Source organism: Antechinus flavipes, chromosome 6, assembly GCF_016432865.1.
Source record: "Antechinus flavipes isolate AdamAnt ecotype Samford, QLD, Australia chromosome 6, AdamAnt_v2, whole genome shotgun sequence".
NCBI classification, from domain to species: Eukaryota; Metazoa; Chordata; class Mammalia; order Dasyuromorphia; family Dasyuridae; genus Antechinus; species Antechinus flavipes.
In genome coordinates, this window is record NC_067403.1 from 210,455,853 (window position 1) to 210,470,877 (window position 15,025).

Sequence of the window (15,025 nt, forward strand, 5' to 3'; positions counted from 1 at the left end):
GTCTGTTTGCTTTAGCCAACCTGGGAGAATGACCCCCTTCATCGCTGAGGGCCTAGAACTCGGAGCATGCTCTGGCAGAGTTGAGCACATTATCTGCCCCCTTTGGGTGCATAAATACACCCTGAAGCTTGATGTGGACACATAGCAAAGCAGCTCTACAAAAGTGAGACACAGAGTCCAATGAACAAAATCTATCTGATCAATGGAGAATGAGGAAAGTCTAGTTCTGGTCGACAGCCAACATTCTGTCTAGGAAATCTGGGTCTTGGAAAGTCATGGCTAGAGGGCTGCTCAATTCTACGTCAGGGTGTGAGCCTTGGCATTGCCAACAATTTTCTGTGCCATCTTGAGTAAATAATTTTAATCTCATTAAGCCTCATTTTTCTTAGATCTGAAAGGAGTGACTCAACTATTCAACCTGTAGGGCCTTTTCCAGAGTCTAGACTCTATGATCCTTGTCTCCTACACAGGAAAATATAATTTAATTTTGAAATAGAACGCATATATACCAGAGATGTCATCCTCTTCATTCCATCCAGGACGATTTCCCCGCTCTTCCATGATTGTTCCTGTTCTCCTCTTTAATAAATACTGGCGACCGATGGTCATTTTCCCTGCTCGTTTCGCTCCTTTCACAATTGTTTTTGAAAAGGTGCTACAGATCAAAAATCAAATAAAGTACTCATTAAATTTGAAAGAAATATTTGAATTCTAATAGCCACAAACATTTCCTTTATCCTACCTGCTGCCAGCTTGACCCAAGTCCTTCTCACCTTGTAAGGATACCACTACAATAACAATTTCTTCTTTTTTTTGTATTTTATTTTATAATAACTTTTTATTGACAGAACCCATGCCAGGGTAATTTTTTTTACAACATTATCCCTTGCACTCGCTTCTGTTCCGATTTTTCCCCTCCCTCCCTTTACCCCCTCCCCTAGATGGCAAGCAGTCCTTTACATGTTGAATAACAGGTTACAGTATATCCTAGATACAATATATATTTGCAGAACCGAACAGTTTTCTTGTTGCACAGGGAGAATTGGATTCAGAAGGTATAAATAACCCGGGAAGAAAAACAAAAATGCAAATAGTTTACATTCATTTCCCAGTGTTCTTTCTTTGGGTGTAGCTGCATCATTTATCAATTGGAACTGAGTTAGGTCTCTTTGTCAAAGAAATCCACTTCCATCAGAATACATCCTCAAACAGTATCGTTGAAGTGTATAATGATCTCCTGGTTCTGCTCATTTCCCTCAGCATCAGTTCATGTAAGTCTCGCCAGTCCTCCCTGCATTCATCCTGCTGGTCATTTCTTACAGAACAATAATATTCCATAACATTCATATACCACAGTTTACCCAGCCATTCTCCAGTTGATGGGCATCCACTCAGTTTCCAATGTCTTGCCACTACAACAAGGGCTGCTACAAACATTTTGGCACATACAGGTCCCTTTCTCTTCTTTAAGCTCTCTTTGGCATATAAGCCCAGAAGTAACACTGCTGGATCAAAGGGTATGCACAGTTTGATAACTATTTAGGCATAATTCCAGATTGCTCTCCAGAATGGTTGGATTCGTTCACAATTCCTGCAATAACTTCTTGATCAGCTGTCCTGACCTAATTTCACATTCTCTAAGCCTGGGCTTCTTACCCTTTTTTGCCCAAGAAATTTTTACACGACCCCAGCTATACAGGTATATAGAACAGGTATACAAATCAAACATTACTGATAATAAATCATAATTTCATGATACATTCAGTTATGAGATTCCATATAAGGTCATGACCCACAGTTTAAGAAGGTGGGCTCTAAACCACCATGTACATGGTAGCTGGCCTCATTTCCCACTGTTCTCCTATTGAACCATATAAAACCTCAGCATCTTGGAGAATAAGATGACTCTAGGGTCTGTCTGGCAGTGGAAATAAAGGAGCACAGGCCCAGGAATTGGGAGTTCTGAGCTCTGGCGCTATGTCAGCTGCTAATTGGCTTGTTTATCTTTGGACAGGTCTTTTGTAAAGAACCTCAGTTTCCTCATTTGAAAAATGAGGATTTTGCACTAGAGGAGATGATTTGAGCTCAAATATTCAGCACAGATATTCTGTAATATTATGCTTATAGCTACCTAAAATATTTGTACTTTTCTCCCTATGGAGTCTGGAATTCATGGTCTCTAACTGGCAGAATTGATAATGGAAACCCCAAGAGGGCTGAGTTTTTCAGGAGGTTAATTGTGGATTATATTGGTCTGTATTAATGGCAACTACAAACATTCTACACCTCTAGTTTGCAGACTCCAGGGGACACAGTACAACTTTTCTCCATGTTTATAAAGTTTTCCCTCCACCCTAATTCCAATACCACATTACACAGAGTTTGGCCAAGAGCACTAATATTCTTTTGATGACACTGATCATTTAGCTACTCAGAATTAGAAACTCCAGTTCTCACAACTTAGCGTGATCTTATCTAATTTCAAACTAAAGGCCCAGCAATCCCCCCACAATCAAGCCTGACCATGCAGAAGGGTTACTCACTCCTCTTTCTTCTTACCGAAAAGAAGTGTTCTTCTCTTTCTGCTTGGGTAAGAGGGCCTGTGGGGCAGCCTGGCCGGCAGCGAAGGCAAAGGTGTTAAAAATGGACGGGGGGTAGCGGGCCTTCATCAGCTGCTTCTTGAAGACCTCCACTGCCTCCAGACTCACTTCCTCATCGAAGGCCACCTGGATCAACTGCAGACGGGAGAGATCACAAACGTTAGGGCTGGTCAGCACGAGGTCGGGGGAGGCTGGGCCCCACTCCTCTGGCATTCCTGAAACACCTCATCTCTTGAATGCCACATCTGTATCAAGGAAAAACAGAGGGCACCAGGGGCGAGCAGCAGGCTCGGGGCCAGGACCGCCATCTTGCATCCAACACTGTTATCAGATGCAAACTGCTTAGCCCCTCAAGCTGTAGTTTCTTCATATGTAAAATAGGAATGATTATCTACAATCTACCATGGAAGCATATTCTCAGGATTGAATAAGATAACTTGTGAAAGCATTTTGCAAATCTTAAAAATTATATAAAATTAGTTATATTATTATTATTATTATTTTATTGGATGAAGTAGTTAACTTACCACTCTCACTTTGTAATTCAATCACACTCACATTTACTGTGTTCACTGTGCTAGGAAATGGAATCTACAAATTAATATTAATTGGTAGGTATATAGCACATTAAGATTTACAAAATATTTTATATACATTATTACATTTGATTTTCACAGAACTCTGTGAGATAGAAGCTACAGATGAGGAAACTCATGTTGAGAGATGTTAAGTGCCTTACCCAGGATCAGACAGCTGGGAAGTAGCTGAGGAATAAGTCAAACCCGAGCTTTAAGTCCAAGACCAAGGGTTCTATCTACTATGGTACCTAGCAGCCATGAGAGGCTGGAGGAGATGCATTCCATGTTGTGCCAGGAGCCTGCTCTTATCCAATGACTCTCTTCATCTGGGCACATGGCCCAACAGGTCTTCCCAGAGGGGCCATAAGACATTGGCCAGAGAGCTCCTGGCCAAACTCACAGTCATGTGGAAGACCCATATGGTGTTCACTGTGGGACAGCTGACAGTCTGAGTGGTCAGAAGAAGCCAAATGACAGCTAATCATGGCAGTATGAAAATATTTTTTACTGACAGAGTTCAGTCTTGAGGCATCTAAAAATGTACAAGAAGAGCAGATTCCTAGCCCTTGAAAAATAGGAAAGCCAAGTGAACTTGGCTACTGAATGATGACCTCGCCACTTTACCAATGTCTTTAGGAGGGTCTGCTGTGGCATTCAGGGGTCCCTGGCCAGAGAGATGGTGATGTGAAAGCATGCTATAATATGTATAAAGTCTGCTCCTGAGACTGGAAGTCAGGAGAGTGGTGATGGTCTGGCTTTGTCGCTAACTAGATGGAACAAGTTAGTACCTGCCTTGGGTACTCATAGCACAGCATTTGGAACTGGATTTTAGAGATTACCTAAGTCCAGTAGCATCTAGCTTTTTTTGAACATCATAATCCCTTTTTAAGGTTGGAAATTTTTTTTTTTTGCATTTACATATTAGCATTTGCTGATTAAGAAAATACACAACAGGAAGTTACTATGAATCCAGTAACACTTTTAAATGAATTTGGAACATCTTGGAATAATTTGGAACATCATCTTGGCTGGGAGATGTGACCTTGACTTCTCAAAGGCCATGCCAGAGAAGCACCAGCTCTGGAGGGACCTAAAAGACTACTAGGCTTTACAATATAGTCCCAAGTGGGGCCTACATCTATTTCTAAGGACCAGCTTAAGGAAGAACTAAAGCTCTCAAAGATCCTGCGTCTACAAGTAAGACATTACCAGAAGGCTGCCATTGTATGAATAGTTCTTTGATCATGTGACCCACGGGAAAAAAAAGGAAAACACAAACTGGTCTTCAGTCCTGCAGGGTTCCATTTTGTTTCTACTGAGACAATGAGAGTGGTGGAAAATGCTCTGAATGTGAAAGCCTTATTCACTGACTAGTGAGAGGACATATTTGTGGAAGCAATAAATCACATCATTCTTGACATTCCTCCTATAAATGAAACCAGAAGACAAAAGGAAATTGAAGCTAAATTAATAGATGACTCACAGGTTCCTCTTGGAAAAGCTTTTGGAATATTCCTTTGGCAGTTGTATGAACTGTACTAGAGATGGGAGACTAGAAGCAGGGGCACCAATCAGAAAAGGACTGAGGTATCGGAGGATGGCCTCATTTAGGATGGTGGAAATGGGAGTGGTGAAAAGATGATGGAATTAAGAAGTGTCCTGGACTACAGCCTTGATGAATCTTTAACCTGGCTGGATACGTGGAATTAGAAGGTGTGAAAAACCAGAGTCACTGACAGAAGTAGAAAGGAAGAAGCTGGATTTTAGGGGAAAAGATCTTGAGTTCCATTTTTTGACATGATCAATTAGAGATGCCTAAGGGAAAAAAAATTCCAGTGCCCTAGTTAGTGAGGTAGAACTGGAGCTCAGAAGAGACAAGAACTGAAGAGGTTGATAGAGGTTTCATCTCCAAAGAGGTAATAAATGATGCCATGGGACAGAGAACTTAAGAGAAACAAGTGTCCCAGGAAAAAACCCTAGAGGAATCAGCAGAGGAGGCGGGACTTGGATGGTGATCTGGCAGAGAAGCGTAAGCAAGAGCACAGGACCAGAACTGGGAAAGAGGCCCTGGCCGGGGGCTGGAGGTACCGTGGTGGAGAGGGAGAGGTACCCGCATGATGATGAGGCCATGAAAATTCAGGACTGAGTCAAGGCCTCTGGAAGTGGATTGTTCCTAAGGCCTCTTTTCCACTTTAGCATCCTGTGACTCACACGGACCAAACCATACAACCTTGAGGATTCCGAGGTCACAGAAACTTGCAAAAGCCATCCCAGGGAGAGGTCAGAGGAAACGGGTTCTTTAGCAGCGCGTTCTTTGCTGACAAGGCTCTCTTTGAGTAAACCAGGCCTCCTCTGCACAGTTTCCCTAATTGAAACCACAGGCTCTTACTCAGAGGAGGGTCATTCCCCCATGGAGTTTGTGGCAATGTCTCCAAGGTTACTTTCCGTTAGGCTTGGCTCTCAGGTCTGACCTGTTCCTGAAGCTTTTTCTTCCTCTCTTTCCCTCCACGCCATGGGCTTCTCAGGGTCCGAGGCTTTGCTCCATCTACTGCTATAGCACTTCTCCAAGATCACCCTCAGCTAGCTCCTGAGAACTAGTCTTAAGCCTCCAATGGCTCCCACTGCCCGAAGGCTTGTCACCGTCTGCGTCCCCTCTCTTTCAGCCTTGCCTCCCCGTTTTCCTTACAGGCGCCGCACCGAGACCAGAACAGACTTCTGCCCTTGCCGCACCTCCTGCCTGCCCCGCGGGAGCGGACCGGTGCCGGGAAGGAACTCCCAACTCTCTCTGCCTAAATCTGAGCGCCAATCTCGGCTCAGACGCTTATTAGCTGGGTGACCTTGGGCAGGTCTCGTAAGCTCTGCCACAGTTTTCTCATCTGTAAAGTGGGAGCAGTAACACCTACCTCCCAGGGCTGTTGTGAGAACAAAACGGAATCGTATGGGCAAGGCTTTTCCGAAGTTCCCGGGGTTAATGCCCGCTGGCTGTGCAGCGATTGTTCCTCCCTCCCCCACCGCCCCGCCCCAGTACCTGGAAGGAGGCCGAGGCGATCTGCATGCCCTCCTGCGTGCTCTGCTGCAGCTGGCTGGGGACGGCGATCTTCTTCTCTTTGGTGATGGACGCCACGGGGAAGCTGCGCACAACCACCTGCTCGCCCACTGGGACAGAACAGACTCTGGGTTAGCCCGGCGGGCGCTTTCCCGAGGTCTCCCCGGAGAGGGCCTCTCTCAGACGGCCGCTCGGCTCCTCTGCGCCCCCGTGGGGGCCGGGCACGGCTGGGTCAGGGCGGCCTGCAGGCCCCTGCTGGGCGGCCCAGCCCGCGCCTCTGCCGTCTCTGCGCTAAAACTCCCACGTCTGCCCGTGGGGTCAACAAACCTCCAGCCGCCCTCCTCCTCGCCGCTTCCCTCCTTCCCCGCCCCCAAGCTGGGCACGGCCGGGCCGCAGGAGGCACTTAGAGGTCACGTGTGTGTAAAATGGGGCGCGGAAGGCGGCGGAGGGGAAGCACGCGCTGCTATTTTCACCGACTCCTCCCCGAAATGTAGCGTCTCTTTACAGCCTCACTGTGAGAAGGGGTCTCTAGGCTTTCTGGAACCCCGGGGTACGGCAGGGGCCTTGAGTTTTCCGAGCTCTGCTAAGTGGGACAGGAGCTCAGTACCAACACTGGCTGCCCGAGTCGGGAGGAAGGGACCAGGTTAGGGTAGGGCTAGGCCTCATGGCCGGCACGGATCCTCCGCTGCCGAGCCCGAGTTTCAGATCTTGGGTTTCTGGGAGTTTAAACAGTAAAATGAAACAAGGTCAAAGGATGTACTCAATGCAAGGCACTTGAGAAGCCACAAATAGGAGGGGGCAGTTTCCCCATTAGCACGTTCCCAAATGAATCTGGGGGGCAGGGATTCTTTTTCAGCTTCCTTTATCTTACTGCATACTCAGAAATGTGGGGGAGCGAGGCCCTGCAGATGCGGCAGGGCAGACATTTAGCTGGCTCCTGGCATTGGATTAGCGCAAAATAGAAATCCCTGCACATCGTGCAACGGCTGTACTGAGGCCGGTTTGTGAGCACAGAGTGCTTTCTTTGTTAGATTTTATATCAACAGAGGTCTGGGGATTCAAAGCAATTCACTTTTATCTCCAATTGCCTATTGGACGTCTCAAACTGGATGTCCTGTAGACTTCTAAAAAGATGAGTACAAAATGCAAGCCATTTTCTTTACTCCCAAACCCTGAGGCCTAAAGGTTTCCCCATCCTCTTAATCACCTAGGCTCAAAACCTAGGGCTCAACGGTGACTTCTCCCTCTCCTTCACCCCCACATCCAAGGTTGATTTTTACCTTTCTTGTCTCTTGCTGCAGTGTCCCACTGACTCATCTTCCTGCCACAAGTCTCTCCTACCACAGTCCATTCCTCACACAACAATCCGAGTATCCTCCTCCAAGTGAAGTGCTCTGGGGTTACCTTCCTATTCAAGTGACTCCTCTGCCTGGCTTCTAAGGTTCTTTGAGACTCCCCCATCTTCCGCTACCTTTCCTGTCTTCTTACACATTATTCCCTCATCCTACATACTTTAGGGTCCAGGGACACTGGCTACCTTTCCATTATTCAAAGGAGACCCTCCATCTCCTGATGTGGGGCATTTATAGGGGCTGTCCTTCAGGCCTGCAGCACTCTTCCTCCCCACCTCCTCTGCCTCCTTGGTTCTTCCAAGTTCTAGCTAAAATCCCACTTTCTGCATCTCCCATGATGCTAGCTCTTTCCTTCTGTTGGCCATCTTTAATTTATCTGTATATAACTTGGCCATATATGATGGTTTGCATGTTATCTCTCCCATTGGACCATTAGCTCCTTGACATCAGGGAATATCTTTTATGTTTTTTGTATTCCCAGCACTTAGCACAGTGCCTGGCACATAGTAGGTGCTTAATGCAAACTGACCAACTTTACATGGGTCATCTTATTTGACCTGCACAATAACTTTACGAGGGAGGTACTATTATTATCCTCACTTAACAGATGAGAAATCTGAGGCTTGAGAGAAGTTCTGGTTTGTTCAGGGTTATAAGGCTAGTAAATGTCTGAGGCGAGATTTTAACCTGGATTTTCTGGACTCTAAATCCAGTGCTCTATCTACTATACTACAATCTTTCAAAGGTCACTGAAAGTGGTTTAACAAACACCTTGGTCAGTGCTTCAGGAAACATAAATACAGTTCATCTGGACTTGGTGACCTGAATTCATTATGTCCCTTTTGTCCTGCACACTTCTTGAGCCTTGCCAATACATTGTTACTGAGCCCTTCTGCAAGTGCAGTTTCTCTCTCTGAGAAGATAAGCCCCTGTAGGGCAGGACTGTCTCCTCTTGTAGCTGCTCCCCAGCACTGAGTCCTTTTGATTGGATTTGCAAGACTCCAGAAAAATACATATTGATCCGCCTTTGTTAGGTGCTTGCCGGGCCTATTTTCCTCTGTTTTAATCTGTGCTTTAGAAATCGGAATCCCATCCTTAGAATCTTAACCAGCCGCACTCCCTTGCAGGCATTTCCTTTCTTGGCTGCCCTTATCATGCTGTTGACTCCTAGGGAGCTCATGTTCCAGTAGGGACCTGATTTCTTTTTCAGATGAACTGCTTCCTGAATAGGACATCTTCTCTTTCCACATTATTTTGTACTTTTCCATTTCATCTTTGAACTTAACTGTAAAACAAGTCAGGCATAGGAACAAAGATTGATTTCATTGGTACAGGAAGCTCCTAGGTGAGGACATTCCCTCTATCAAGGCAGATTGGCAATTTCTTTTCAACTCATACTCTTAGAAAGTTGTCTAGAACATCCAACTATAAGTATTTACTTTTATTCCAATGAAATTTCATTTAGATTTGGCTCATGGCTTTTAGGATCTGACTGTGCTATCCAATTTGGATAAGCATATCTTTTACATGTCACTCCTTCATCAAAATCTATGTGGGAATGATAATGGCATTATGGAATAGAGGAGATGTCCTAAGGGGGGTATCGAGAGAGAAGAAGGTCTAGGAATCCAGTCTTTTCATTTACTGACTTCCCTTGGGCAAGCAAGTAAATCCCTTTTCACTTGAACTTTAGTTTTCCTCATCTGTAAAATGGGGACCTGGTTGTTTCTCTTATAAGTCTGTTAGGAGAGTTAAATGAAACAATGTAAATGAAGCACATGGTAAATACCAAAAGCCACATAAAAAATCTGTAACAATAATCTCATAATGTATGCACAACTTTTTAAATTTCTGAAGCTTTTGATAACTGTGCACTCAATAGCTCCTTTTTTTCCCTATAAGACTTCTTGGTCATATTTGACTCCTTAGAAACTCCTTCTAGGAAGATGACTTCATCTTCAGCACTTAAATTTCTGGAGAATCCATAATTGTATGAGAGACAGTAAGTATTATACAAGTAACTTTCCTGATTTATAAAGAACTCAGTTTTTAGGATTGAAAAAATAAACACCTTTGTTTATATTTGTCTATGGACACAAAGATCATTAAGATCTTTTTCTGTCTACTCTCATTCAAGGAAGTAAATACTCTTTTTACAATGAACTAATCAATATGAACCATTTATTAAATACTTCTTATGTGCCAGACACTGGGCTAGGCTCTGAGGTTACAAAGGCAAAAATGAAATAATCTTTCTAAAAAGTGGGAACAATAGGAAAAAGAAACTGAAAAAGAGAAAATCTTCAAGCTTAGTTATGGGCAAATACTAAATGATTATTCCATGTCCCCTGTAAAAACTCACATTCCTGAAAATCAAACCTCTCTTAACCATTAGTATAATACTACTCAAGTGCTAGCAGTAAATTTAAGTAAATACTAATAAATTTCTAATAAAAGTTTTGGAGCCCACTGGTGCCATAAAGGAAAAGACAAAACTTAAATGTACTCTCAGGAATAAAAATCATTTACACATATTTGTGTCAGGAAAGCAGCTTGAAAGGCTGCTGCTTTTTGCCTACATTCTGTTCGTGCTGAGGTAATATCTTTACTGCCTAAAAATGTTTAGATAAAATTTTATTATATTTCTGTCATCTATATAACCTACTACATAATAACTCTAGTCCCTTTATCCAGGATTATAATCATTTTTAATAACCCTTTAATAAAGGATATTATTTGTTAAAAGGTCTGAATACAAAATGATACTCTTTCACTGAAGGTGAAATATCAGAGCTGGAAGAAATATGGACCATCTACTCCAATCTCCTAACTGTACAGAAGGGGAAACTGAGAACCAGAGTAGTTGCTTAAAGGAATGCCCCACACGTTATTGGCATAGCTTGGTTGGGCCCTGGTCTCCTACCCACTGGGCCAGGTTTTTTTCTGCCATATTTCTCTACTCCAATCTGGCTAGTAAACTTGGAACAACTATGGCTGTGAATTGGGACGTAAATAATTGATAATTTTCTACTTATTGAAATGCATGAAGGTTTAAAGACAATATTCAGGTTAAAGTAATTTGGGAGCAACAAAACTAGAAAAAAATGTGATGCAGGAAGTCCTCCAACATTTTCTTCTCCCTTGAAGAAGGCATCATAGAATAAAATAGTGGGGTTGAGAATGTTGGGGCTGCAAAGTTTAAACATGAACCATCACTTTGCCTAAAAGATTCTTTTATATTTTGGTGTTCAGACTAATAGTAGATCCTTTGAGTCAGGGATAGTACTAAGGAGCATGCTCATGAGGTCAGTGTTAAGGGCCCAATCCCTGTCTAGGTAAAGTAAACAAATTTATTTGGTAATTGGAGATGGCAAACCTAAATTGAGTTATTTCCATAAGACTACCGTGAACAAGAGAAATGGGTTGGAGGAAGGATAGGTCCCAGCTATCCTGCACTGTAAGTACAAATATCTCTAGGTGTACATCCTAACAAGCAAGGCTTGGAATTATCAAGTACATTTGCAAAGGTCAGTATACCACATGGATACTAGAGAAAGAACATGGAGACTTACTAATGGAGAACTGCAAAGGCAATTCATCCAACAGTAGGATTACCACAATGATACTCATTTTCCGAGTGCTTTATGCTTAAAACCGCTTTATATCTGTTACCTCATTTGATCCTCTCAATAATTAATTCCCTGCAGTATGAAATAATAACAAACGCAGCATAAACTCTGCACGCACTGTTCCATTAGCCAGCTCTTCCCAGGACTGACACTATTGACCAAAGTACCCACAATGCAGTGAGAAGAGCCTTGGTGAGCTGTATGACTTTGGTCAAGTTATTTAAACCTTCCTGATTCCTTTGAGTTTCCTCCTAGGTAAAATCAGAAAAATACTCATGGTGCCATTCTTACAAGGATGTGGTGAGGATGAAATGAGATAAAGTATAAAAAGTGCTTTGTACATTGTAAAGTGCTATATAACAGGAACTTAAATATTTGTTCATTGTTCACAATTATTAGTTTTTTGTTCCCTAATTATTGGTAATGAACTTTCAAGCTAATTCAATATACCTGAAAGAAAGGAACTTAAAAAATGAGAAATAAAAAATCAGGTAGAACTTGAAAGAAAAAAAGACCCTTTCCCATTACTTTCCTTGCAGTAGTGTGGCATTAAAGCACAAAATTGAAAAAAATACTCCTTTTGGCTAAGATACCAATTTCAGAGCTGGCAGAAGGTCAGTAATATGATGGATAGCGGGTATTTCCAGCTTCATTCATGGCCAGAATGGAAGCATTCTAGGAAATGAGGTGTTTTTGGCACATAGTTAATCACACCAAGTAGGTGGCTGGCTGGCTGGTCCATCTGCATGTCTTGCTAGACCTGAAGTAATTCATTAAACAAATAGAATGCTCATTTGAACAAAAATGTTTGTGACATTGTTAGGGAAGGTACCCGAGACTCCTCAAATGATAAAGATTGTCCAATCAGTTCTTAGCTGTTGACAAGACAAAGAACATTGGGAAATATCTGACTACAAAGTACCGGCTCTTACTCTGAAATAACAGTTAATAACCTCCCCTCCCACTCCCTCTCCCCCCCCCCCCCAACTAACTGCTTTAACCACTCTGGCATGGAATCAAAGATCTGTATAAACTTTTTACTGGCAATGGATTTTTTGGATCTTGTGAGCCATACCTAGCTGATCGTGAGGGGTGCCTTTAAACAGAATTCTGTATGTGGTAAGAAACAGCGCTCCTTCTGCAGGGAGGATGTGGGGGCCTCCAAGAAGTCCTCCTGTAGCTTCTTCTCTTCCATCAGGATCGAGCAGCACACGGAGGCCTTCACAAACGATTTCTTCTCCTGGAAGCAGGGTGGGTCTTAGAATCTTAGGCTAAAGGGGAAAAAAATAACATATATAACCAAATTATGTATTTAAATACTCAAGAAACAAGATGATTTTTAAATTAGTACATATATATAATAAAGCTTCACTTAGGGGTTGCTGCTTTTCTTGTTCTTCAGTCTTTAGCCCTGACTTTTTGTGAGCCCTGTAGGGTTTTCTTGACAAAGTCACTGGAGTTCCCCATTTCCTTCTCCAGCTCATTTTACAGATGAGGACACTGAGTCAAATGGGATGAAATGACTTTTCCAGGACCACACAGCTAGTTACTAAATATCTGAGGCTCATCATGAAGATGAGTCTTCCTGACTTCAGGCCTGACCCTCAATCTACTCAACTTCTTGCTATGAGACCTCAAATGACGAGGCGAGGGGATTAGATCGAAGGAACAGGAAAGAGGGATCTTAAACAGGAATTGGTGGTTTTTGCAAGATTGGCCAGGATGGGGGAGATGTTGGGAAGGCAGGCCTGGAGAGCCTCAGGACACACTACAAGGATGTGAAGAAGGCACTGAAAAAGATAAACACATAAGGCTCTTTTTAAATGTTTGACTTTTGACCCGAGAGCTAGAGAGATAGATAACCTTGTTGCTCAGGGTCAGGGACTCTTGGAATGGGCAGAGTGTGGGAACTGGGTCATCCCAACAGCAGGGAGCTGCTTACTCTGATCAGTACATTGACCAAACTGCAAGAAGATGGGTGTCTTTGCCCCCCATCCTGCATTCTGCCAGCATGAGGGGTTCAAGCATTCCAAAAGGACTATTTGCTTTGTTGGCGCCCATCAGCTCGAGGCCCTGGTTCTAGGCTCTCTGGTTCAGGCCCTGAGTGTGGACTGGGGGTCATGAGTCAAGCAAAGAGCCAGAGCAAGTCATCCCCAGACATGAAGCTGAAGGACCCCTCCAGGCACAATTATCTTCTGCTGCTCTTTGGAAAAAAATGCTGCAAAATATAAATGAACTTTTCATATGGAGAGAGCACACCCTTTGTAATATTACCTTCTGTATTGGGGGGAGCCTTCTACTCTCTCGATGAACAGCCTCCAGGGTCTCGATGTGCATTGTTACAATTCCTAGAAGGATTCAGAGTATTTAGGTTAAAGCGAGGAAGAAATGCACAAATGAGTTCAGAAATCTTGTATGTAAATCACAGAAAGACAACACAGATTAGAATCTACCAGTTTCCTCAAAGTTCAGTTCAGAAGCCCTTTTTTAGAGGTCTCTCTTGGTACGTTCATCTAATTGGAGCTCCCTTCCTCTCTCTTTTCTGCTTCCCCATCCCATGTCACCTAGTATTAACTTTGGATATATTTGGTACTGATCTCTTCACACTTGTTTTTCCCCCAAAGAATAGTAACATCTTGGGGGACAAGGACGGTTTTTTAGGCTTTGTACCCCAGGACATGGCCCAGTGCCAGGCACAGAGCAGAGCAAAAGTCAGTATTTGGTTGATGGATTATTTGGGCATTTATCAAAGCAGTTAAAAGCCTTGGCCCTGCAGTAAGAAGAGCTGAGGCTGGCTCCCAGCTTGTTTCCTTACTCACCTGTGTGAGTCACTTGACTTTTAGGAAGGTCTGTCATCTATAAATTGGGCAATTCTATAGTGGCCTCTCATTCTAGATCTAAGACTCATAAGTCTAGGGCTGACCCAAAGCAGCTACAACAAAGAAAAGATCTCCCCCCCAAATGCAGAAGTCCAAAGTGCATGCATCACTGTTACCTGGTATCATGCAGTGAAGGCTCTTGATGTGATCCTGAGTAACTCCACTCTCGGTGCAAACTTTATCAATAAACCGGGTTATGAAACGCACGACAGAGTTGGCAACATCACTGTTCTCTGAGTCCTCAAAGCCACTCTCGGTGTCATAGCTCTCGGCAACACTTCCTGCAATGCTGGGACAGAATGATGGCAACAGAAATGCTTGTTAATACTTGGTCAATACAGGGGAGCCACTCTTGGTTCATCTATCCCGCTGATTAACCCAGATAAATCTGATGGGCCCACTTGTCAAATAATAACATCCCTATCTTAAGAGGAGGGCACTTTCTTCTCATCTGTAATGTTTGCTGCATTGCTGGTGCCTAATTTTAACAAAATAATTCAAAATTCAAAAACTATCTTCCTAAATATAGACCAGTCTTCTTCACAGCTGCAATCTTGTTTATTTTATTTTATTTTTTTTAACATTGCCACAAAGACCTGGCATTTGTCTGATTAACAAATGTTTATCTATCTAGTAGAAAATATAACATCTAACAGAATGAGATCAATGAATACGGATGCTTTCAAGGATCAAGAATCAGCTCCACTTGTATGTACATTGAAAATCAGGCTATTAAATCTTCTTTATTTTGGAGACTTTTTATAATTTTCCTCATTTGTTTATTTAAAAACACTGTCTGTTTCTCTGTAATTACTACCAGAAAAATCCACAGGAAAAGATATCTAAGAAATATGTGTACACAGATCTCAGTATTGATAGCAGGAACTCCTTTATTTTTTGGTGTCCTAGACCTCTCAGCAGTCTGCTGAAATCTGTGGATC

At 43.0% G+C, this 15,025-nt stretch overlaps 1 protein-coding gene across 4 annotated transcripts in view; it reads right to left on the reverse strand.

Annotated features, from left to right (window-relative positions):
- SBF2 (SET binding factor 2) overlaps positions 1-15,025 on the reverse strand; it is a 464,636-nt gene that overhangs the window by 81,649 nt on the left and 367,962 nt on the right. For all 4 annotated transcript variants that reach the window (XM_051964776.1, XM_051964778.1, XM_051964777.1 and 1 more), the window contains 6 exons: positions 14,201-14,373; positions 13,480-13,553; positions 12,281-12,476; positions 6,207-6,334; positions 2,560-2,735; positions 510-655 (listed from right to left, as the gene is read on the reverse strand). In XM_051964776.1, coding sequence (XP_051820736.1) covers positions 510-655; positions 2,560-2,735; positions 6,207-6,334; positions 12,281-12,476; positions 13,480-13,553; positions 14,201-14,373 — 893 coding nt within the window. The remainder of the gene's footprint in view (positions 1-509; positions 656-2,559; positions 2,736-6,206; positions 6,335-12,280; positions 12,477-13,479; positions 13,554-14,200; positions 14,374-15,025) is intronic.